The following is a 26,261-nucleotide window of genomic DNA, read 5'->3' on the forward strand; positions in this document are numbered from 1 at the left end:
TTCACTGGCGACGAGGATGGGATCCCGCTGAGCTGACTGCCACACCCAGCACCGCAGCACCACCACCTGCCGCACCGCTGCCTCGCACCGTGTATCCAGGCTTCAGCTCCGGGACACAAGGAACTCAGAATGGCAACCGACAGCAGCTTCTCGCCGTTCAACCCAGCATCTGGAGACTGGGAAGCGTACGCCTCCCGTTTCACCTTCCTCCTAGAAGCCAAAGGGGTCACCGATGAAGAAGACGCCAAGAAGAGGGCGATATTCTTCAGCATCTGAGGAGAGGAGACGTTTGAAATCGCCCGGGCTCTCCTTGCGCCTGAAGACGTCGCTACTGTTCCATACAAAACAATAATAGAACAGCTGAAGGGGCACTTTTCACCGCAGCCCTCAGTGGTGGCTCGTTGAAATGCCTTCTACGCAAAGCGGCAAGCCCCTTGGGAAACCATAACTGGGTTTGTGACCTCTCTCTGCCAAGCCGCCCGGTTCTGCAACTTCTCAGAGCTGGAGAACATGCTTCAGGACCGAAGCATGCCCTCACGGCCCATGCATACCCAGTGCCAGTGGTCAGCCATGTCCTTGCCATCCTGGCTGGGTTGAAAATTTTGGCAAGCTGGACTTGGCCCAAGCATATCAACAGCTGCCGGTAGATGAGGCCACAGCAGAGGCACAGACGATTGTGACGCACAGAGGAGCGTTCAGGGTAAAGCGGCTGCAACTTGGTGTCAGTGTGGCACCAGGCATATTCCAGAATCTAATGGACTCGCTCCTTAAAGGGATTCCTGGCGTCACCCCCTTCTTCGATGATGTGTTGATTGCCGGGCCCACACCAGAGGAGTTTGAGGACCACCTCCGCACCGTTCTGCACCGTTTCCAGACGGCGGGTCTCAAGGTGAAGCGGGAAAAATGTCTACTAGGAGTGCCTCAGGTGGACTTTCTGGGATTTATGGTGGACGCAGAAGGGGTCCACCCGACTGGGGACAAGGTACAGGCCATTTGTGATGCCCCAGCGCCCAAGAGCAAGACTGAACTTCAGGCCTTCTTGGGACTATTGAACTTTTACCATTCCTTCCTTCCCCACAAGGCGGCGGTATTGGAGCCCCTACACAGACTCCTGGACAAGCGGGCCCCTTGGGTGTGGGGCCAGCACCAGGAGGCCGCATTCCAGGCAGTCAAGGACTTGCTTGTCTCAAACTCGGTCTTGGCACACTTCGACGAGAGGCTGCCGGTGGTGCTAGCATGTGACACCTCACCCAATGGCATTGGTGCTGTCCTGGGACACCAACTCCTGGATGGAAGAGAGGTACCGGTAGCATACTTTTCCCAGACACTCAACGCAACCGAGCGGAACTACTCGTAAATAGACAAGGAGGGGCTGGCAATCGTGAAGGGAGTAAAAAAATTCCATGATTTCTTGTACGGGCGACCCTTCACCGTGGTGACTAATCGCAAGCCGTTGCTTAGCTTGTTTGCCCCCGAAAAGCAGACCCCCCCAAGTGCTGTCTCCTTGCGTCCTCAGGTGGTCAATTTTCCTTGCCAGCTACCAGTATGCACTGATTCACCACCCGGGGAAGGCGATGGGCCATGCGGACGCCCTCAGCAGGCTACCACTACCGGAAACAGGCCCCAACCCAGCACCTGCACAAGAGGTTATGAGCCTGGAGCTGCTTCCCGACCGCCCCATTCAGGCACAAGAAGTTGCACACCATTCCAAGAAAGATAGGGTCATCTCCCGGGTCCTGGACTGGGTGTGGAGGGGATGGCCCAGCAGCAGCCCCGGGCCAGAATTCGCTGGCTACACAACCCGCAAACATGAACTGTCGGCCCACAAGGGGTGCCTGTTATGGGGAAGCAGGGTCGTTGTTCCCCAGCCCCTCTGCAAAAGGGTCCTCACAGCCCTACACGAGACACACCCAGGGGTAGTAAGAATGAAGGCCCTGGCCAGGAGTTATGTGTGGTGGCCGGGGATCGACAGAGAGATAGAGGCCTGGGTCAAACACTGCCAGGCCTGCCAAGAATCCCGCCCAGATCCCCCAAGGGCCCCAGTCCAGTCCTGGGAGTCCGCCCGAGCACCATGGTCACGCCTGCATGTGGACTTCGCTGGCCCCTTTCAGGGGAAAACATTCTTCATAGTGGTGGACTCCTACACCAAATGGCTGGAAGTCGCACTGGTACCGTCCACTTCTACATCCGCAGCCATCCAGGTACTACGCAGGCTGTTTGCAACCCACAGGCTCCCTGACACTCTCGTCTCAGACAACGGGACTGCATTTATGGCAGCCGAGAGGCCAAAAGTGCCACGAGTGCCAAGAAAAACAAACATGGAGCCTGGCACGCTTCCCCTTGCACAGCTTTGCTGTCCGTGCCGATCCAAAAGTCCTCTGCCTCCCTGGCTGTTAGCAGAGCTTCGCAGCAGTTAGAAGCAATTGCAGCATGTGGGTAATAATTCAGAGCAGACACAAGGCATTCCTTATCTTCTCTTGCCTTTAATCATGAAGTTTAACAGCATAAATTCAGACCTGGTGAAAGCTCGCCCATTGTCTCCCTCTCGCATAGAGACAGAGAGCAGACTGAAACACTCAGAGTCAAACCACTCCCTTAAGTGTTTCTAACCACGCCTCAGGAAAGAGACGTCACACAGAACTCCTTAACCCTGTGAGTTCTGAAACCAATAACAGCATTTACATCAGGAGAATTCCAAACCTTCACAGCGCAGAACGCCATCCACCACATCCGTTCGGCGCTATTCCACCCTGCCACCAATGGCCAAGCAGAACGCATGGTGCGGACCACCAAGGACACCAAGGACGCAAGGGGATTGGGAGTACCGCCTTGCCACATTCCTCCTAGCACAGCACAGCACCCCCAGCTCAACGACTGGCCGGAGCCCCGCTGAATTACTAATGGGTCGGCGCCTTGCAATCAGATTGGACCGCCTTCACCCCGATAGAGCTCAGGATGAGGTAGTGGTGGGGGAAGGCAGGAACCCCCGGACCTTCGAGGCCCAGGACCCAGTGTATGCAAAGAATTTTGGGGCAGGCCCAGCATGGGTACCCGCCACAGTCACCAGGGTCACTGGCCCCGTGTCGTACGAGGTGCTAACGGATGGGGGGCAATGCTGGTGCCACCACTGCGGCCAGATACGGCGACGATTCCCGGGAGAAAACCAGGAGGAGGAAAGGTCAGAGGAGTCCCAAGGGAACAGAGGGGCAGTGAGGCCCATAGAGCAGGAGGGGCCAGCAGGAGAGGCAGAATCAGTAAATACAGAGAGGACCCGCGAGGCCGAAAGGACACCGGAACCAGAACCACGACTGAGCGAGCCAGTTGCGCCAGACCAAACAGGCCCATCACAGCCAGCACCCTTAAAACACGAGCCAGAACCTGAACCCCGGACCAGGGAACACCACAGGCTGCAACGCACACGTAGGCCGCCAGCGTACCTCTAGGACTATGAATGCGACCTCCCGGGCAGGACTGGAACTTAGAGGGGAGGGGTGTTATGTACTGAGTTGAATAGGATCCAAACTGCAGCAGTCTGATTGGTCCTAGAACAATAGGATCCAAATTGCAGCAGTCTGAGTGGTCCTAGAACAATAGGATTCAGAATGCAGCAGTATGATTGGTCCTAGAACAATGCAGCAGTATGATTGGTTGGCAGGAACCACCCAATCATGCTCCAGATATAAGTGAATCCACAACCTGATTGGCTTACAGTAGAATTTCAGAATTAGCCAATCATGTGCAGCCCATTGTGTAAATAATGTATATAAAGCAGATACTTTGAGGGGACTGGCATTCATTCCTCCTCACCACTATGAGCTGCATAAAGAGCATGAAATCGCTTTGCGACTCTGAGTATATTTCAAGGAAGAAGAAGAGTTGGGGCAGGATGAGGTGGAGGAAGAAGGGATGGGCCAGTTGACTCCCCGCCTTCCCCTGCTCCGCCATCTCCTAGTACCAGGAGGGGCTTGAAGAGGAATGAGCAGCAGCGGCTTCCATGCAGAAGTCGCCCTGTGGGAGCCGCTGTCAGTGTTTCTCTTGCCAATAAAGTGTCAACTACCAGCCATGCATCTTCCTGAGCTGCTGCAGTGGGCCATGACCGTTATATTTCAGTGTGTTTTAACCAAAAAAGCAAAACCACACATGCAAAACCCAAGTTCACAAAATCCCTAAGAGTCCAAATTGTCTGTAGACTCTACTATCCTCAGACTGAACGAAGAAGCGAGACTCATGTTTTAAAGAATGCCATAACGAAAAGTTCAAAACGGCTGCAAATCCTTAACTTTATGAATCTTGAACTTTTAACTATGTTTTAAAACAATTTCTAGACTTCCGGAGGCGGCGCCAACGGCAATGGCGGTCTCCTTCTGAGTAGGAGGAGAAGCTTCGCGGAACTGGCGGTGCAGCGGAGACCTGAAAAAACTGCAGGTGGGAGAAGCCTGCAGCCGTGGGACCCGGCTGGCGCCAGAAGCGCTTCCCCATTTAGCGAGGGAACCCCGTGCGGGGCTCCGGAGCCGAGCGGGGGTAGCGCGGCGCTGAGGGACGATCGCTACTTCCGTGTTGCCGGAGAGCGCTGTACTCTTTCCTTTGAAATTCGGATTACAAACTGCAACCCGTGAGTAAGACTTTGAAATTAAGTGATCAAAGGATTGGAGTACCTTTGATCGGGAAAAAAGACTTTAAAATTGGCACTGAAGCGGGAAAGACGCAAAAAGGAAGTCCGTCTTCCGCTCCTGTAGATAGAAATAACGCAAAGACTTTCAAAGCTAGAGCTATAGAAACCAAATTGAAAAGCTTCGGAATTCAATGTCTGATGCAAGAACCCCCCACCCTGGAGTGAGGGGGAGAGGGGAATTTTGTGAATCTGAGATTGAGATTGAAAAGAAGGGGGGGAAGAAACCACTGCCTAACCCCTGATTTTGGACTGCCAGAGACAATAAGAAAGTGTTGCACCGTTTATAAAGATTTGTAACTGTTTGAGGTTACTCTGCTTTTGAACTGGAAGGGACTCTTTGTAACAGTTGGAGTTGGAACTGGAAGAACTCCTTGTAATTGTTGCCTTTAATTGAAAAGTGAAAGTAGGACAGGACTGCCTTTAGAAAACTGCTTTGAAAGTAACATTGTTGCAGAAGTACTCCCCTAGAGGAGGTTTGGAATATAGCTGGGGACTTTCCATCACAAGGTCTGAAATTCTTCCCATCGGAAAGGAATTTGAACTGCGCAAGTGAACCTTGAACTGTTGAAATAACAAAGCAATGGATCAGGATAAGCCCCAGCTACAGTCAACAAGAAGTAAAACTAAATTACAACAAATACAACAAAGAAGACTATCAGTAGTAGCACCGCCTGTTGTTGAAAAAGAGGATACTGGACAAATTGCTGCAAGAAGCACAGGTGTGGAGGAAAATCTAAGTGCATCATTAGATAAAATATTTGGAGCTTTGGAGAAACTGTCAGCCAAAATTGATTTGAATACCACGACCATTAGCTCCAATACGCAGGCTATTGACAGGCTGGTGCAGGAATCCAAAATGACAAAGAAAATTGCTGAGGAAGCTAGAGAAAAGGTGCTGGTGGTAGAAGGGAAATTGCAACCAATCAACAAGCAAATAGAAGAACACAAGGCACAATTGTCCTTATTGGAATTGAAAGATAAACAAGCTAATTTGAGGATCAGAGCTGTACCGGAATCGGAAGAAGGCAACTTGACTGAATTTCTTACGCAGGAACTAGGGGACTATTGGGACCTCGACCCAGAGAAAGATTTCAAGATAGTGACAGCCTTCAGACTTGGCAGAGGGAACAAGGAGGGAAGGAAGAACAAGGTAAGAGATTGCCTGATTACACTTGGATCTAAAGAAGAGAGAGACAAAATATTGGGCCTACACTATCAGAAACCTTTGGAAATAGAGGGATCCAGGATAGAGATTTACAAAGATATCCCGAAACATTTATTGGACCTTAGAGTGAAATACGGAGACCTGGTGACCCTGCTAAGAAGAAACAACATCCTCTTCCGGTGGGAATTTCCTCAGGGGTTGTCCTTCACTTACAAAGGGGAAAAGGTCAAGATAAAATCGGAAGAGGACAAAGAGAAGTTTTTGAAAGTTCACGAGGAAGACTTATACAAGGAAGTGGATAACAGAGAATCAAGGCCGAAGCCAGGAATTTTGGACCTAACAAAACCAACATTGGAGGATAAAACAAAAGTGATACCACCCACAGATCAAGAACATGCACTGGGAGCAGTTGGAGGAGAAGCAGAATAACCTCACAATGTCTCTGCAAGTATTGACTTGGAATATTAGAGGCCTAAATTCCCCGGACAAGAGGAATTTTTTTTTTCATTTGTTGAGATAGGAAAAATTGGACTTGATATATTTACAAGAAACCCATGTGACCAGAACACATAGAAAAGTGTTAATTAACAAAAGATTAGGACAAGAATTTATCTCATCAGATAAAGTTAAAAAGAGAGGAGTGGTGATTTATGCAAAGGAAAGTCTATCACCTAAATCTGTATTTAAAGATGACCAAGGAAGATACGTAGCTATTGAAATACAATTTCAAGGTGAGAAATTTTTGATATTAGGAATATATGCACCAAATGAGGGGAAATCAGAATTTTATGAGAAACTGCATGAGACATTGTTGGACTATATAGACTTAAACATTATTATGCTTGGAGACATGAACGGAGTGGTATCGACAAATATGGATAAGACAGAAAGACAAGTGGTGACAAAAGATGGAAGACTACCGAAAACCTTTTTTGAAATAACAGACAATATGGATTTAATTGACATATGGAGAACCAAGAACCCCCTTGGAAAAGAAGGGACTTTCTTTTCTGAAGCCCAAAAGACCTGGACAAGAATTGACCAAATCTGGATAACTAGAGGAATGGCTCCTAAGATTCGTAAAACAGAAATCTGCCCAAAAACATGCTCCGACCATAACCCTGTAAAGATGGAAATGAAGCCAACAGTGACTGGATCCTTCAGATGGAGAATGAATGACGCCTTGTTTAGAGATCCAGAAATTATCAAGAAGGCCCAAAAAACTATAAAAGACTATTTTGAGATAAATTTGAAGACTACAGTGGAAAAAAGAACAATCTGGGACGCAAGCAAAGCCGTGATGAGAGGGTTTTTGATACAACAAAATGCAATAAAGAGGAAAATCCAAAAAGAAAAAAGGAGAAGATTTTGGAGAAAATAAGAGAAGGAGAGAAAAAACTTAGAGTTAAACCAAAATCACAAGAGATCTTGAGAGAAATTAAGTTATATCAAGTACAATACATGAAAATGATAAATCAGGACATTGAATGGAAAGTCAAACAGATGAGACAAAAAACCTTCGAATCAGCCAACAAATGTGGAAAATTGCTAGCATGGCAGCTGAAGAAGAGACAAAAACTAAATACAGTTAATAATCTTGAAGTGGATTGAAAAAAACATTCAGAAGCCACAGGAGATCATAAGCTGCTTCCAGAGATACTTTAAAGAACTCTACACACAAGGGCCGCAGATGGAGTCGAAAATTGACAAATTTTTGAATACCAATGGATTACAAAAAATTTCTCAAGAAAATAAAGATTTACTGAACTATAAAATATCCGAACAAGAAGTGGAAGGCGCAATTCAAAATATGCAACTGGGTAAATCTCCAGGACCTGATGGACTTACCTCCAAGTACTATAGAAGTTTGAAGGACTGTTTAATTCAACCTCTGAAGGAGGTTTGTAATGAAATTATGGAAGGGAAAAAGGCACCTGAGACGTGGAAAGAAGCTTACATCACACTTATACCGAAAACTGAGTCTGAAAAGACACAACTTAAGAACTACTGCCCCATATCCCTACTTAATGTGGAGTATAAAATTTTTACTGATATTTTGGCTAGAAGATTGAAAAAAGTTTTGGCAGAGATAATACATAAAGACCAGGCTGGCTTTCTCCCTGGAAGACACTTATCGGACAACACGAGGAATATTATTAATATTCTAGAAAAGTTGCAGAGGGGCTGCTGCATTAGTGTCAGGAAAGCATTTTGAAATTAAAAGGGGGAGAGGAGAGCGGGCAGTGTGACACTTTTGCTTTGTTCAGGGGGGAAATGTAAGCTTATTTCTACGAAGCAGAAATCCAGTTTCTCATCTCAGTTCCCTTTATGACGAAATTAGCCCCCCTTCATATCAACAAAGAAAATTCAGTATTCAAGAATGAGTCTTCAGGCAAATAGCAAATGCATTTCCTTTACTTGGTAGAACTTAATTGAGCGCTACAGAAAATAAGATAAATGAGGTTAATAACATAAAAACAGTATAATATGTTAGCATTACAAATCTGAAATATTGTTAAGGCTGAGAAACCTTGACTAAACCTTAACTAAATCATAATTTTCTGAATCAGCAAGGCTAGAATTGGGCAGGAAGCAAAATATTACATAAGCCAAATGAGAGAGTAACACGCTCCAAGGAAGGGGTATGTATTCCCAAATTCTCCTTTGAAGGAGGTTTTTCCCCCTACGCTTTCTCAATTATCGAAGAAAAGCTAGATTGCATTCCACAAAATCTGCAACTTCATTATTATTATTATTCTAAGTTGAATTTATATACCGCCCTATACCCAGAGGTCTCAGAGCAGTTCATGGAAAACTTCCTGAAAGTAAAAAACTATATGCCCAAAATAAAAAGGTAAAGGTACCCCTGCCTGTAAGGGCCAGTCTTGCCAGACTCTAGGGTTGTGCGCTCATCTCACTCTATAGGCTGGGAGCCAGCGCTGTCCGCAGACACTTCCGGGTCACGTGGCCAGCATGACAAGCTGCATCTGGCGAGCCAGCACAGCACACGGAACACCGTTTACCTTCCTGCTGGTAAGCAGTCCCTATTTATCTACTTGCACCCGGGGGTGCTTTCGAACTGCTAGGTTGGCAGGTGCTGGGACCGAACGACAGGAGCGCACCCCGCCGCGGGGATTCGAACCGCCGACCATACGATCGGCAAGTCCTAGGCGCTGAGGTTTTACCCACAGCGCCACCCACGTCCCAAAATACCTACCAAAATACCTATATGCCCAAAAAATACCAAAATACCTATATGGCCAAAATACCTACACTTAAACAGTAATTTTCATTATTGCCTATTATCTAACAAAATAATTTTAGCAATATCTAATAAAACTACATCAAACTTAAACACATCTCTTTCTTAAAGGCCTATCTGGGTAAAGGTTACATGGAGAGGTTTTGATAGCATGTTACATCAATATGACAAATGTGTCTAGTTTACTTCTGAGCATATTTAAAAAGTATCAATTAAAAATAGCATTCACTGTGGACACAACATGTTTAATGAATCTCTAAGGGTGCATTGATTAAAACCGGCCAATTCAATTTACAAGAGTATTGGGTTCCATACAGCAAATGGGGAGCAGTGGTGTACCTGTCTGGCACGTTTGTCTCCAAAAGACTTTACAAAAATTGGAAGATGCTTTTTATCCCTATTTTTAAAAGCTTGATTGTGTCATAATGCGGTAAGGTAAATCAGCTATAGGGTCTGCTTCATGGTCTCTAGAACCAGCCAAAATGGGTATGAAAAGGGGTGCCAAAGTGGGAATGTTTGCCACAGCAGCAGCAGCAGCAGCAACTCCTACTTTCCCCACCTTGGGCTGCATCATGTCTTGTGCCAGTTCTGCTTGGCCCTGAGATGCTCTGCCTCACACTCTTCCAGTCCTAGGACTTTCTTCACTCTTTCAGCATCCTCAGACAGATTATCCAGGAAGCTCAATAGCATCCAATAAGTGGTGGCAAAAGACACCCCTGCACTTGCCAAGCTACGAACTGGTGAAACTGGGAGGAAACATTGTAAAGTATGGATTATTTTCTTCTTGACAAGATCCTCGGTGATTTCTTTCCCCTGAGGAGACTTAATCACGGCCTTCAGTTCTTCAACAGGCTTCCTGGCCAATCTGGCCAGCCTAGCTAAGGAGCCATCATCCAGCTCAAATATCTTGTAGAAGACAGCCATGGACCCAAGCAAGAGGGCAACATCACAAGCCAGAGGAAGACCTGGAAGGGGAATAGCATTGATGCAAGCAGACACCAGGGATATTTTCCACAGGTGGCTCTTCAGTGCAGATTTCTTCTTTTCTATGACCTCAGAGGAAAAGTTGGGGAGGCTGAACAGGAATGCAATTCTCTTCAGGCTGGGCAGATCTTTCTCCAAGGTCTCCACCAGTCGGGGGAAGTCATACTTGGCAAGGTCCCAGGAAGAGATCAGAAAGCTCTGGTGACTGGAGTCCTTGAAGTTTAGCAAGTTCTTATTGCACTCATCCCTGATCGTTTGAATGGCTTGATCTTCACTGAAGGTTTTAGGATAATCCTTTTTCGCGCTGGACATATCTATATCCATTTTGGAGCGTACAAAATAAAACAACTTATTCATCCGTTGGATCTCCTGAGCTAGTTCAATGTGGCAATTTCGGAACCTTGTGGAACCTACAATGATGAAGAAGTCATATCTGGGGAAATCCACCTTCTTAAGGTAACTCTCTGGTGAAAAACCTGGGGATCCAATTCCTGGCAAGTCCCAAAATTTCACTTTGGGATAGTCGGGATGCGAATAAGCATTTGGATTCAGTGTGGTTTCTGTTACTCCTACAGGGGCGGCACCATCATCTTCTGCCTTCAGGCCTCGGAGAGCATTGATGAGGGATGATTTCCCAGAGCCCACCTCTCCAGTGATGGCAATGTGAAGCTCAGTGTTTTCCAACTCCTCCAGCTCCTTTTTAACTTCTGAAGCTGCTTCCTTCATTCCACCATCACTGAAAGTCTTCTCATATATCTTGATTACTTCATTGAAATATGTAGCAGGGTCTGATTTTATGTCTACATTTTTTTGGAGAAACTTGATAAACTCAAGGAATGCTAAGAATTTCTTTTTATTTGACAGCATCCTAGAAAGTAAAAGGGAGAATTCAGAAAGACTTTGGCAATACTAGTGGTCCATCCAGCTGGGAAATTCAGTGATGATTTACACTGAAGTGAAATATGAATATTTCCCCTCCCCCCCCCAAAAAAAATCCACCACATTCAGATCTTGACATTGTGGGCTCTTCTACATGGAACTTCCATTTATCCTCACTGCTGCTCTTGCATATATGCTTTTCTCAGAGTCTATAGAACATCATCATCAAAATGCCATTTCACATTCTGTTCCCACTTTTAATCCAGATTTTCCATTTCCCTGGGTGTTTTGTTTTGTTTGTTTGCTGTTTACTTTTTGGGGTTTGCATGGAAACCGTGAATCCAGATTAAATGGGAAAATAACAATGGGTGGCATTTTGATGAGAACATTCTCATGTAGACACTCAAAAACTCCCATATATGAGCAGCAAGAAATCCTCAACAAACTGTGGTGTGGAAGCTTCCATTCATGCTCTGGTAGGAGCACTGAATTTGATTGGCTGGTGTGTCTGCACCATGCTGGACTCCCCACCACTTTTCACCACCCCTCCTCCCTGGTAAGACACAGGGACACACCAATTGGTAAATGAACCGTGTGACTTCAACGCACGGAATGAGGCACCTCTGCTCTGTTCAGATTTTTCTTAAAAACAAATATTTCCCTTGATCCAATTCACTGTGGTTACTGCACCCACACTTGAAAGGGTTTGCCATAAGGCATATCAGAGCCCGGAATTTCACAAAAAACAGATATATGCAGACACTTTCACACATTACAACTTCCATTACACCTAGAGTTCTGCAGCAGTGCCTCAACTGTATTTGGTAGAGGCAGTCAGGAAGGTGATGGGTATGGTGTATTTAGTGAAAAATGAAGATTTGCCTCTCACTCTCATGTCATTGTGTATATATATATATATATATATATATATATATATATATATATATATATTTGCTTTCGTAGATTTTCACGGGTACAGGAATGCAGGTTTTGGTGTCTTCGGGTGTCTTCCCGTGTAAGAGTCGGGGTGTCTGTGCGACGTTTCGACGAGGTCTCACTCGTCATCTTCAGGCTGGTGCTTTCGGCTTCTTGTTACTGGAACAGAGCAGAATCTGGTGTTTGAGTTCCTATAAATACTGTGGAGGGGTGTGGTGTATAGCCTCCAACGTTCTGGGCAGAGAGGAAGTTCCTAGATTAGTGTGCCTTTTCTTCTTTTGTTCCTCTCTGCCCAGAACGTTGGAGGCTATACACCACACCCCTCCACAGTATTTATAGGAACTCAAACACCAGATTCTGCTCTGTTCCAGTAACAAGAAGCCGAAAGCACCAGCCTGAAGATGACGAGTGAGACCTCGTCGAAACGTCGCACAGACACCCCGACTCTTACACGGGAAGACACCCGAAGACACCAAAACCTGCATATATATATATATATATATATAACATTTGATTTGGTGGATTGGAATTATTTGAAAAAGATATTGCAAAAATATAAATTTGGACTGAAATTTCAACAGGTGGTTGAGGCAATATATACGGAGTCCAAAGCAATGGGAGGAATTGATGGCTTGGCGGGGGGGGGGGGTACACCCAAGAGCTAACTGGTACAAAGCAAGGATGTCCACTTTATCCCCTGCTCTTTATTTTAGCATTGGAACCATTAGCAATCAAATGGAAAAAGAATAATGAGATTAAAGGATTTGAAATCCCAGGGAAAGGAAGGGCAGAGGGGGAGTTATTGACAATGTATGCGGATGACATGATGGTGACGGTTAGGGACCTGGTGGCCGCAGTGGTGCCATTAAAAATAATTTTGAAAGTATCAGAGTTAAAAGTTAATTTTAATACATCATCAATGATGTGTTTAAATGTGAAACTTAAAATTCAACTAGAAGCCTCTAAATTACTGGGTATTCCTATAGCAAATAAGATGGTAAAATATTTAGGGGTAAGAATAACTAAAAGTTTGAAGATAATATTTAAATATAATTATAAAAAAACTTGGAGCAGTATTTGTTACCCGGATTAACGTATCTTTTTTATGTATTACCCTGGCACATACCAGAATGGATATTGAAAGGGTGGCAAGGGAAAATCAATAGGTTTGTTTTTGCATCCAAGAAACCAAGGGCGGCAGGTAGATATAGGTATCATAGGATCCAAGATGGAGGATGGGGGATTCCCAACATGGTTTTATATTACGAAGCCTACCAACTGAGACATCTTATGATTTGGTTGGAGAGAAAACAGGGGGAAGATTTGGGGTGTATTGAGTGGGAGAATTTGGAAGTATTAGGAGGGAAAAATAAGAATATTCAATAGGAGGAAAAGGGAAGCAGATAAAATATCAACATTTACGGGGTCCATCTGGGTATGGGAGAAGTGAAGAAGTGGCCTCTCCCCCCCTTACCAAAATGTGGTATTTTGATAAAATAGCCCTGTTAAGGGAGTTCATTCCAAAGGAGGTAGGGGATAAATTAAAGGAGATCTCAATTGAGGAGATAGAGAATAGTTGGGGAATAGAAGGTACGATGGAACAGGAAAGTGGTGTTTGGAATAAAATTAATCGACTACAGAAAAGACAAATTTCCTCTCTGCTAAAGGAAGAAGAAGTTAAAAAATGTGGTAAAAGAATTATTACACCCTTCGAAGAATTAGTGTAAGGATATAGGACAGATAGGGACAAAATAGTTTCAAAATTGTTTAAGGTGTTATTAGACAAGGGGGAATCACCAAAGGAAAGTTTGACATTGGAAGTTAGACATTCAGGAACAGATTTTAGATGAAGATTGGGAAAGAATCTTTCGGCATCCACCCTTTGTTGCAACCTCTAGGATAATCCAGGAGAAATGGGTTGAGCATCAGGATCCCTGGGAGATACAAGAATTAGGAGCCTGGGAAATGGCGTTTCCCAGAGGTCCTGGCAGTTGTTGTTTTTTAAAAAAATATTTTTTATCAACAACCAAAACACAAACAGTGAAACCCCCCAGGCGGCTGATACATTGGGTATACATAATCAATAATAACATATTCAAATCAACCATATGTACAATTCTACATTAACACTCCTCCCTCCACAAGGTTTATTTAACTTTTAGCATTTTAATTGCTCCAAATTGTTCAAACCGACCCAAATAATTCAATATCTTCTCAAACCAATCCTCCTCTTTCTCACTGACCTTAAACCCTTTCATTCTGTGTATCTTCACAGTTAGATATTAAAAAATTATAATATTATTCAGTTTTTTCCTCCATTGGTTCACCCCTCGCTATAACCCGTCTGGCTGCAATTACCATCAATTTTACCAATTTACATTCCTCTTTCGTTTTTGACTCAGTGCTACTCAGACCCACTCTCCGTGCTGCAACTCTTAACATCTGTTGGAGTGGTAATGCTGTGAGCCCTTCCAACTTGTGCTAAGGTGGTGTGTGACTGTGCACACTCAACGCACAAACACAGCACCATATATCAAAAAAAGACAATAGTTTCCAGTGACCCTCATCCATGCCGAGTGTTGGCACCCCTGAAGTCTCTGCCCATACAGAGTCACACACTGTGTGTGCATGCATTGGGGTGATGAGAGTGCAGCAGTTAATGTGGATAACAGCCAGTTATTGTTCACTCTTTTGTTTCCTCAGCAATCGGGAAGGGGACCTTCAGTTAACTGTTAATGTCTGCTGTCCAGGCTCTTTTTCTGCACTCTCAGTACTTCCCCAGTCAGCTCAACAGCCCAGAAGGGATTTGCAGGCCAAGGAGAGTTTGAAACTTCCCCTCCCCATCCTATGATTCTGATGATAATCCCCCTGCCCACAATACTGCTATTAAGAGGAAAGTGAGAGCAGGTATGTTCTCTACATCCTTGTACAGCCACAATATCACAGAATAAAGAAACATTAAACATGTTTGCTTTCATATTGAGTTGAAGATATGTAATTGAATAAAGTTTGGCTTCAGCTGAAACCAACATACTTATTGTGCATCTTCCTTCCTGGGTCCTGGGGTGGTAGTAAGGCATGCCTCTGGGGATCAATACATTCATCTTGCAGAGTCCTCTGCCAGAGGGGGAAATCGTACATGCAGGAGGGGGAAATCGTCAGGGCATTGACCAGGGATGATTTGCTGACACCTGAGTCCCCTACGATGGCGATATCAAGGGTACGTTTGCCAGATGGCTGCTTCATTTGAGCTAATGTGTCTTTTTTGCTGCTCTTACAACCCATGGCTGCCCATGGAACTTCATGGGGATGAGGAGGGAGATGTATTAAGCCAGGCATCCTCAACCTTTGGTCCTCCAGATGTTTTGGACTACAATTCCTATCATCCCCGATCACTATTCCTGTTAACTAGGGATCATGGGAGTTGTAGGCCAAAATATCTGGAGGGCCAAAGGTTGGGGATGCCTGCATTTAGCCAATATATTATGATCCACAAACAAGAGCCTGGTGCAGCAATGTATTTCGGACCAAATGTTCTGTTGCTGATAATTCCTGGCTGCTCGCCAGCACACAGCTCTGCTCAAATGGCTGATTTCTGAGAAAGAGAAACCTGAACTGAACAGAAATCTCTCCAGCCAGACTAGCAGAAGCTAAGCACGCACAGGAAGCCTTCCCCAGCAGTCAAGAGACTAGTTTGGTGCGGCCATTTCTGTCCAAAGCAGTGAACCAGCTGTAGGTGGAAAAATCTGAGAGTTTGTGACAATGACTTTACAAAAACTGGTGCTTTTTTAAAAAGCTTGATTGTGTCGTATTGTGGTAAGGCAAATCTGCTATAGAGTCTGCTCCATTGTCTCTAGAACCAGCCAAAATGGGTAAGAAAAGGGGTGCCAACGTGGGAAGACTTGCCATAGCAGCAGCAGCAGCTCCTATTACCCCACCTTGGGTTGCATCATGTCTTGTGCCAGTTCTACTTGGCCCTGAGATGCTCTGCCTCACACTCTTCCGGTCCTAGGGCTTTCTTTCAAACCCTTTCAGCATCCTCAGCTAGATTATTCAGGAAGCTTGACAGCATCCCATAAGTGGTGGCAAAAGACCCCCCTGCCATGTCTCAGTTCTCGGCAGAGAGAGAGGGAGGTCTTCTAACTTTGCTTCAGAAGCATGCCATCTGCACCCCTCAGACTGCTTTTGTCCACCTGCCTAGTCTTATGAGACTCACAATGTACCTTTCCACTGATCAGCCATGTTGGAGGGGGGAGAAAGGAAGGTTCCAGATAGTTTGCCTAGTTTCATGGGCAAAGGGGGATGGACGGTGTGAGGGGCTTCAGATAACTGTTAACCTCTTGCTGTCTAGCCTCCTTTTAAACACTCTCAGATACTCCCCAGTCAACTCAACAGGACAGAAAGGGTTTGCAGGAAGAGGACAGTTTGAAACTTTCCCTCCCCATCCCATGATTCTGATGATAATCCCTCTCCCCCCAATGCTGCTGTTAAGCTTAGGGGAGAAGCTCAAGAGCAGCAGGAGATCTAACATCATTGGGATCACAAGCCTGCCAGCTGAGCAAGGGGAAAGGAGGCTGGGAGGGAAGGACTTTGAAGGACCTCTGTTAAGACTTACTTGCTCCTTGAGATCCTTGACAAACAGTTGCTTGAGGATAGGAGGATAGGATAGTTTGTCTTCTCACTTCAGCTGCTCACACGCTCTCCTGTCCTCTCTGGACTCTGTGGCAGAAGAGCTAGAAGATCTCAACAGACTGATGCTCTCGTTCTTGTGAGTTGGTGCTAGCAACAGGAAATCTGCGGTCTGCCCTCAGCTAGGCGTTGAGCATAACAAACAGGTGCAGAAGAAGCTGTGGTTGCTCGCTGCCTGGACCCCCTCCCTCCTGTTTTGAATTTTGACATCAAAATTCCCAGCTGCAGTCTGCTAGGTTACAGAATTCCCTTTTCTAAGACTTGGCAGCTGCTAGCTAAGAAGGTGAGAATAGGTGGCTTGTGTTGCCTAAGGACTAATTGAGCAGAGGCCAAGTAGGGATGCATCATGGCTGAACTCATGTTGTTGCAGGAGAACCTGAGCTCTCACTTAAGTTCCTCCAAAGAGTCACACACATGAGGCGTTTGGTGAAGAAGAAGTTCGTTTATTGGCTCTGTACAGAAGCATGGTCCAGGGGGATTGCACCCAAAGGCTGGACCTGAGCCTTGGCAAGCCTCCTCTGTTATACCCCTCTCCCCTTACCATAACCTTTCCTGACCAATTATATTCCCCGATTACACTTATTCCCTTATATAGTGTTGTTCTGCAGCTTGCATCATCTCTTATTTGATTGTATACTTTTTGCCACACAGCCAGTCATGCGCACGTCTACCTCGTGTCACATGAGCTTTTACTTACTGCTGCTGACACAGTCTCTGACTACCTATGACCACCCTTTCCAGGCCTGAGGCTCACCACAACGTCAAGTGAGTCTGTGCCCTAGGTCCAGGTTCCAATTCCATGTTTGCCTCATTGCTACTTGGTAGAAAGCTCAGGAGAACTTTAGCACAGTGCATTTCCTTCAGATGACAGACCAATGGAGGCTCATTGCCTTATTGTTATTATCTGTTTGCCACTTGTACAAGCAGTGGTTTTTACTATACGGACCTTTGTTGGCAAGGTGATGTCTCTGCTTTTTAAGATGTTGTCTAGGTTTGCCATTGCCTTTCTCCCAAGGAGCAGGCGTCTTTTAATTTCGTGACTGCTGTCACCATCTGCACTGATCATGGAGCCCAAGAAAGTAAAATCTCTCACTGCCTCCATTTCTTCCCCTTCTATTTGCCAGGAGGTGATGGGCCCAGTGGCCATGATCTTCGTTTTTTTGATGTTGAGCTTCAGACCATATTTTGCGCTCTCCTCTTTCACCTTAATTAAAAGGTCCGTATAGTAAAAGCCATGGTTTTCCCAGTAGTGATGTATGGAAGTGAGAGCTGGACCATAAAGAAGGCTGATCTGTTGATATAGCAGAGTCCGTTTGCACAACGGAATGATGAATAGTACGTGCCACATGCTTTTTGTTGCTTTATTTTCAGTTCATTGTAGAGAATTTACAAACATGCATCTTGCCTCTGCTGGAGCAGAGAAGCAACCGTCCTTCTCCTCGGAATAACGAACACCAAGAGAACAGAGAGAAAAACAGGAAACCAGTGTACGTCACATCCAGCTTCCCATTCCCGTGGGAAAACCCAACAGTACTCTGACTGTGGAATGTAAACATTGTCTTGTGACAAGCACTTCGCTGCACAGTGAAGGAAACAGAAACCAACATCCTCCCCCTTTCTGTGAACATCACTGGGCAGCGTGTTCGTACAATATCAGTACAAACCCAACTTCTGTACATAGGTACAGTGTTGATCCCTTGATACAATCTTGGACAATACATCAGCAGGAATTTCATTACCTGGCATATAGGACACCGTTACGAGTCCCTTCTGAATATGTTCCCTAGCATGTTGCACCTTCAATTGCAAGTGCTTCGTGCTTTGCTTACAACCTTCCGAATTCAGCAAAGCCAAACATGCTTTGTTGTCCTGGTAAACCTGGATTGGACATTTGACAGGAATTTTCATGTCTTTGCACAATTGTAATAACCATTCACAATCCTTAAGTGAATAAGACAGTGCATTCAGTTCAGCTTCACAAGTACTTAAGCTAATTGTTGTTTGCTTCTTGCATGACCAATCAAACAGACCCTGATTGTACATGTAGCAAACTCCAGACGTACTTTTCCTGTCTGTAGTGTCACTTCCAAAACTTGCATCTGCAAAAATCTCAAGACCACCAGACTTCTGATTGTTAAATCTCAGTCTGTAATGCATAGTGCCTTTCAAATAGCGTGCTATGCGTTTCAGAGCTTTCCAATCCTTAACAGTAGGATTGTTAACTTGTCTGCTTAGCAAATTACAGCTAACAGCAATGTCAGGTCTTGAACATCTGGCAATGAAGTTTAGTTTGCCTAGCACACTTCTGTACAGTGTAGTGTCAGAAAATGCTTCTTCAGTGTCTTCTACCTGATAACCTGTTGTCATCGGTGTGTCTACAGGGTTAGCATCCATCAGGTTTAGTTTGCTTAACACATCAGCAATTTTCCGTGACTGGTGTACTAGAATGTTACCACTTTGATCTTTCTCTATTTCCAGAGATAGGTAGTTGTTTACCTCACCAAGATCTTTCATGTCAAAGTGCTCTTTCAGTTGAGCTAGGGCATTATTGTACATTGTGACATCTTTCCAAAAGAATAAAATATCATCAACATAAAACAAACAATACAGCTTCTTTTGCCCCTCCTCTTTGACAAACACACATGGATCAGCTTTCCCTTGCTTAAAACCTAGAGAAAACAATGCTTCAGTGAGTTTTGTGTGCCAACACCGTGCACTTTGTTTGAGACCATAAAGAGACTTCTTCAGAGCACAAACAAATCCCTGTTTTACCTGTACGTTATCAGGTGGATGCATATAAAGTGATTCACCTAGAGATCCGTACAAAAACGCAGTATTTACATCGTGGTGACTAATGTGTAGATTCTCCTCTGCAGCTAGCTTGAGCATAAGCCTTATGCTCTCATACCTCACCGTGGGTGAGTAGGTCTCGTGATAGTCTTCACCTGGTACCTGTGCAAAACCTCTGGCTACCAATCTGGCTTTGTGTCTGACTATCTTGCCATTTTGATCAGTCTTCGCTTTGAAGACCCATTTGCTTCCAAGCAGTTTCATTCCTGGAACTACTGGAACTAGTTCCCAAGTTTTGTTCTTTTCTAAGGAATCAAGCTCAGCCTTCATTGCATTTAACCAAGGCTCAGCTTCCTTAGAATCCAAATCCTGGATTTCTTGGAAACTTGAAGGTTCAAATACCTTCTTGGAGCTTTTAACAGCTGCTATTGCTGTCTTAGCATATTCATCAGCAAATCTCTTTGGAGGTCTGCCTTTTGTGGCTCTTTGTGACCTGCGAATCAGCCTTTGGTCTTCAACACTCTCCTCTTCCTTCTTAGGAGAAAAGTGACCTATTGTGAACAATGGTTCTTCCAATTCCTGATCAGAGCTTTCAGAGGGTCGCATAGAGGCTTTCGCACTCTTGAAATCCTCTGACTCATCCGATTCAGTTTCAGATTCAGAATCAGAACCTTCATCAGTGGGTGTGGGTTGTTGTTGCTTATCCTCAGTCTCATCACTGTCATCAGGATAACATTGAAAAATTCCCACGTTCTCCCCCCACTTGGCATTGTACTCAACACTTTTTGTGAGCCTAATTGTCTTAGAGTCAGACATCATTATTCTGTAAGAACCTTTCTGATAACCTAGAAAGATACCATGCAATCCACGTTTGCCTAATTTGGAGCTTTGTGGTGAATGAATCCACATGTCTGAACCAAAAATTCTCATGTGTTTGACGTATGGTTTCTTGCCAAACATCTTCTCATAGGGGGTACAACCAATCGCTGAAGATAACCTGCGATTGTAACTGTAAACAAAACATGAGAGAGCTTCGGCCCAATAACTCTCTGGTAGATTTGCATCATGCAGCAAGGTCTTTAACCCTTGAAGCAATGTTTGATTTGCCCTTTCGCAAAGCCCATTCTGCCATGGCGAGCGAGGACTGGACAAATCGTGTTGAATTCCTTTCTCAGTCAGAAAAGCTTCAAACTGCTGAGAAGTGAATTCTCCCCCGCGATCTGTGAAAAGAGTTTTTATCTTCTTACCATGCACATTTTCCAACCAAGCACAGAATTCCTTGAACCTTGGAAAAGCCTCTGATTTCTGCTTGAGATTGTACACGTAAATATACCTGGAAAATGCATCAATGAGAACCATGAAGAACCTATTGCCACCTAAAGAGGGCGATAGTGGACCGACTAAATCAGCATGAACAATCTGGTATGGTTCTGTAGCTTGCCTACTAGACACCTTACCTTTTGCAGCCATTTTCACCTTGTTTGCTGCGCATGCCTTGCACTTCATGTGGTACCTGCAGGGTTTAATAGTCATACCTTCAACCAAGGTAGGCATTTTAGATACTGCCTCAAAATGTAAATGACCAAATTTTCGATGAAAATCGTGAATACATTCTGCATGCAAACTTTTGTTAGAACCTGCAATGCAACAAGTATCATTCTGCACAACATCATCAAAATACAAGACAAACAAACGATCAACACATTCAGCATGCAATACATAATCGTCTTTCTTTGTGATGGTGCATTTCTTGTTCTTGAAGGAAACGTCAATGTTCCGTTCATTCAGCTGCATCACACTTAGAAGATTGTGTGTGGCATCTGGAACATAAAGTACATCATGTATCTCTAAGTCCAAACTGTGAAGAACAACAGTTCCGTAGCCTTGACTGGGAATCGTGTGGTCATCCGCCTGGTGAATCGCACCTTCTTGCGGTGTAAAAGACACGAACAGTTTCTTGTCGTTGCACATGTGGTGGGTAGCTGCTGAATCAACAACGAAGAAAGATCTAGACATCTTCTGGACCTTTGCAACCTTTGGAGTGAAGCGTGAGACCATCGCCTTGTGCTGCGTTGTCCTGGACACTGGACCTTTGCCTTTGCTATGGCCTTTTCCACGCGATGAACTTCCGCTGCGCTGCTCTGTCTTGGCCTTGGGATATTTGCATTCCCTCTTTATATGGCCTAGACGTCCACACGAGTAGCATTTCACTGCCTTCAAAGCTTTGGCGCCCTCTGGTGGTTCCACTGCACTCTGGGATGACGTCTGTGAAGACTCCCCCTTACCCATGCAGCTAGCACCCCGGCGATCTGCTTCATTCTGGATCACGGCAGTAACATAGGCTACTGTGAGCTGAGCAGTTGGTTGAACAGCAATCTGAGTGGCAACGGACTCCCAACTTGGACCCAAAGAATGTAGTATCATGAAGGAATACACAGCCTCTGGAAAGTTGAGTCCTCTCTGCTGCAACTCATGTCTCAAATTTTGCATCTCCATTAGGTTTTTACGCACATCTCCACCTTCAGCAAGAGCCATATCATGCAGCTTGGCATAGTAGTACATTGAGGAACCAGCTACTGTCCTCAAGTGAGCCTCTCTTAAAGAGTTCCAAATTTCTTTGGCTGTGGTCTTTCCACGCAACAGACAGAGCTCTTCTGGGGATATTATCAACGTAAGCGTTCCCCGTGCTTTGGAATCCTTAGCATTCCAATCAGCTGTAATTGGAGCTGGGGGGTTGTCTGTAATAACATTAAACAGACCTTCTTTCCGCAGAATTGCCTCTGCATATAACACCCACTCTGTGTAATTATTCTTATTGAGCTTAGGAATCCCAAAATCATCAACCAGCTTTGCGTTAGCCATTTTCTGCTGCTTAAAACAAGCTGCGTCACAGTCCTGCAGCTTCAGCCAAAAGCACTTGTATAAGTACTTTCGATTTCCCCAGCCATCCAAGCCTGTTAGCTTGTGCCTTTTGGAGCCTTGCCTGTAACACGGCAAAACGGCTTTAAAAGTTCAAAGTCCAGCCATAAAACCATAACTAGGAGCTGGCAGGCTGCCAGGCTGCTCCGGGAGCATGAGCACATACCTTCATCAATCAAACTTGACGCGCAGAGCAGATAACACGATCCGTTCCTCTGTACCTCTGCCGGCATTCCGACTCGGCTGCTGGAGTCTTTAATCCTCAGTTTGATTTACGTCTTTCTGGGCCCGGAACCATAACCAAAATGTTGATATAGCAGAGTCCGTTTGCACAACGGAATGATGAATAGTACGTGCCACATGCTTTTTGTTGCTTTATTTTCAGTTCATTGTAGAGAATTTACAAACATGCATCTTGCCTCTGCTGGAGCAGAGAAGCAACCGTCCTTCTCCTCGGAATAACGAACACCAAGAGAACAGAGAGAAAAACAGGAAACCAGTGTACGTCACATCCAGCTTCCCATTCCCGTGGGAAAACCCAACAGTACTCTGACTGTGGAATGTAAACATTGTCTTGTGACAAGCACTTCGCTGCACAGTGAAGGAAACAGAAACCAACATGATCGCCGAAGAATTGATGCTTTTGAATTATGGTGCTGGAGGAGACTCTTGAGAGTCCCATGGACTGCAAGAAGATCAAACCTCTCCATTCTGAAGGAAATCAGCCCTGAGCGCTCACTGGAAGGACAGATCGTGAAGCTGAGGCTCCAATACTTTGGCCACCTCATGAGAAGAGAAGACTCCCTGGAAAAGACCCTGATGTTGGGAAAGATGGAGGGCACAAGGAGAAGGGGACGACAGAGAATGAGATGGTTGGATGGTGTTCTTGAAGCTACCAGCATGAGTTTGATCAAACTGCGGGAGGCAGTGGAGGACAGAAGTGCCTGGCGTGCTCTGGTCCATGGGGTCATGAAGAGTCGGACACGACTAAACGACTAAACGACTAAACGACTAAACAACAACAACAACAACAACAACAACAAGCAGTGGTATAACTGTGTAAGATCAGAGAGGATGGGGTGGTCTCAAACTGATACATGGTTTTAGAAGAGGCCTTCTAAAATGCCATGTGGGGAGAGGGTGAGAATGTGGCCACGGTAGATGGGTAAAAATCTTGGAGCAGAAACTACATTCTGTTCACAAGTTTTCTTCTCCCCCACGCCAGCCCAGCAACACAGTTCTGCTCAAACTGATCAAAGATCAAAACCAGTGATACACAGTCATCACTGCTGGTCTTCAGTGCTCAGCTACAACAAGGCACAGCCTATCTGTGAGTTTATGGACCTTGACAGTGAAACCTGACACGACTGAGCATGTGAACCAATATAACATGCCTTATGATGCTTTTCCATTTTCAGAATTTTCTGCAATGCAAATGGTTCATGTGATCAGTGATGTGCAGGAGGCCCGCAGTAGACAAGTTAGTGCTGAAAGGGCTCCCTAAGCAGAACAAAGTATCTCTGCACATGCTAATGAAATCCTTTCACTGTCAACCCCTCCCCCCATCTTTTTAATGCAAATAACAGGAGAGGTCTATGCAGAGAGAGCGTTGGAAGAAAGAACTTGACACACTTCAGATAGGAGGCAGAACCTTGTTGTCATTGCATTCTTATATTGAAGGAATGGGCTTCTGTGTAGTAAGTTTAAAAACTGACTCAACCCCCCCCCTTTTTTTGTTCTTTCAAAAGAGAGCACTTTTAAATGTGTAAAACTTGAACTGTTGAGCAAAACCATAATAAGGACACAAGTGCATAAACAGTTCTTCAAGAGAGATGTTTTAATTATGTCTCTTCCAATTTTAACAAAAGATAGCATTAAAAAGAAAAAGGCTGCTATGGAGAGCCTGATATGGAAAAATGCCATGGTGAGTTGTTCTGTTGGGTTGATTCCTCTCACTTGGTTGTGACATTGCCATTGTGGTATCGACAATGGGGGATATCTGCAAAGTTTTTGGCTTGGATGAAGATTCCCTCAATATACTAGCAAATCGTGTGGGGAAACCTGTTGAGGAGTTGAAATCTACTATTGAACATACCCCAAGCACCGGTATGATCACAACAGAATTTGCCATGGATATCTTGAAGAGGTCAGGAATTTGGGGAGCAATCACAGTGGTAGAGCTGGTTGTGGGTTTCATACCTGTGTTGGGGTCTCTCTATGGTGGGGGCAGTTCTTTTGCTACCACGTTCTACTTGCTGAAGAATTTCATGGAAAACGCTGTGAAAGATGCAGAGAAAGTTCTGGCAAAGGCTGCTGAGCCCAAGAGACGCAAGTAAACAGCCAATACATCTACCTGGGAAGAGACATCCAGGTACAACATGCATCATCTCATCTTTCTACGACAGCATCAACCAATTGCTTTCTTCACAAGTTCGACTTCCGGTCTTGCAACATGGCATCCTAGCATGCTTCCTTTATTACTCTTCAGCTCACCACTCGTAGGGTTGCCATATTTCAAAAAGTGAAAATCTGGAGACAAAAGAGAGTTATAGAGATGAGGAGGGCAAAGCTGATGAGCTTTTTTTGGCAAAATCTCCCCAAAACAAAAAAGGTTTTTGAGCTATTTTTAAGGAGATTCACCCCCCAAAAATCAACACTTCTGACATTTCACAAACATTTTTACCAATTTTCAAGAATTCTGCTTGGACACTACTTCCAACGGACGAATCCCAGACATATGGCAGCCCAATTATAACAACGCTTAATCAGTAGCCTGCCTGGACAATTTTTATCCAGTTTAGAGGTTTCTTATCTCCTACCTGTCAGTGTTAAAATGATGGATGTCTCCCCCTCCGACATGCAGCAAATTTGAAGCAGGAAAACATAAAGAATGGAGAAAAGAAGAGAAGAGAAATGGCTTCAGAGAGTTCTATTGCTGATAGGCTTAAGTAAATTGTGATGCAGAATTAATGTCTGAAGGATAATTTAGCAACGGTGAATCTTAAAATTACAGCCCTGGATCAAAAAGTTGCTGATCTTAATGAGGAGATATCAAAATCTGAAGCAGTTGAAATTAAACAAGATCTAACACAGATATCGTCTTGGGTGGGATCCTGCGAGACATTCTTATCCATGCAAAAATGTACTATATAGTTTTGTAGCCTATAGTATATTTTGTGGTTATTTTGTTATTTCTGCTTTTAAAAATGTTTTAAAGTATTCTCTTCCTCCTTTGATTGCTATTCTCTCCTTTTCCCTTATTGACTTTAATAATCTCAATAAAATTATAAATATTAAAATTATAAGAAATGGTTTTTTTCTGAATCCTCCCTACTGCAATTATTTCCCCAACTGTTCTAATTTGAGTTGTAAAAAATCACTTAATCCAGGCATGGGAAAGCTATAGGCAACAGTCCAGATTTAATTGTCCTAACCTGAACCACAAGCCTGTTTTCTCTCAGCCTCCTTATTGTAATGATTAATCTTTTCTTCACCAGCTGGGTGGGTAGGGGAAGCCTGAGCCTTTGGGGAGGGTTTTTTCTCTGGAAATAAGCATACACATACCCACAAATTTCCTTGTATTTTAGGATGCTATGAAACAGAGAAAGACTGGTTCATCTTCAACATAGTTGGAGTAGAGGGAGTTTTGGGTGTCCTCCTGCCATAAATAACTCCAGATCGGTGCTTTTTATTATTTCTATGTTTTTGTTTTGTTTTTGAGGGATATGTGTTTTCTATTTTCCTTTTTTTGTTTCTTGGTTTTTGAGAAAACAAAGAAACCAGAGACGACATCATCAGAAGAAACAAGACTTCAAATCAGGTCTCTGTCCATATCAGAGCTTGGAACTAGTTCAAGTTCAACATGTCTGTAAAAGAACTAATTCCCATTCATGTTCATCCCATTATGAAACAAACCAGTTCTCTTTATGTTCAGTTCACTTCAAGTTCATCCAAATTATCCTTTG

General features: G+C 44.5%; 3 protein-coding genes across 5 annotated transcripts in view; 2 read left to right on the forward strand and 1 right to left on the reverse strand.

Annotated features, from left to right (window-relative positions):
• Positions 1-17,473, reverse strand: part of LOC309537083 (interferon-inducible GTPase 5-like) — a gene marked incomplete at its 3' end in the record, with an annotated part of 128,394 nt that extends 110,921 nt beyond the window's left edge. The window contains exons 1-3 of one of the 3 annotated variants that reach the window (XM_082231534.1): positions 16,488-17,461; positions 14,933-15,185; positions 8,237-10,951 (exon numbers count right to left, since the gene is read on the reverse strand). In XM_082231534.1, coding sequence (XP_082087660.1) covers positions 9,670-10,951; positions 14,933-15,183 — 1,533 coding nt within the window. In that variant the 5' untranslated portion in view covers positions 15,184-15,185; positions 16,488-17,461. Of the gene's footprint in view, positions 1-8,236; positions 10,952-14,932; positions 15,186-16,487 lie in introns of those variants that run through there. The other 2 variants (XM_082231527.1, XM_082231532.1) reach the window with 2 other exon arrangements.
• Positions 1-26,261, forward strand: part of LOC309537188 (interferon-inducible GTPase 5-like) — an 84,043-nt gene that overhangs the window by 21,614 nt on the left and 36,168 nt on the right. The window lies entirely within an intron of this gene.
• The window catches only part of LOC309537163 (interferon-inducible GTPase 5-like), an 81,844-nt gene that overhangs the window by 8,607 nt on the left and 46,976 nt on the right, over positions 1-26,261 (forward strand). The gene's annotated exons all lie outside the window — the stretch shown is intronic.

This window comes from Podarcis vaucheri, assembly GCF_965113315.1.
Source record: "Podarcis vaucheri genome assembly, chromosome: 7".
Classification (NCBI taxonomy): domain Eukaryota; kingdom Metazoa; phylum Chordata; class Lepidosauria; order Squamata; family Lacertidae; genus Podarcis; species Podarcis vaucheri.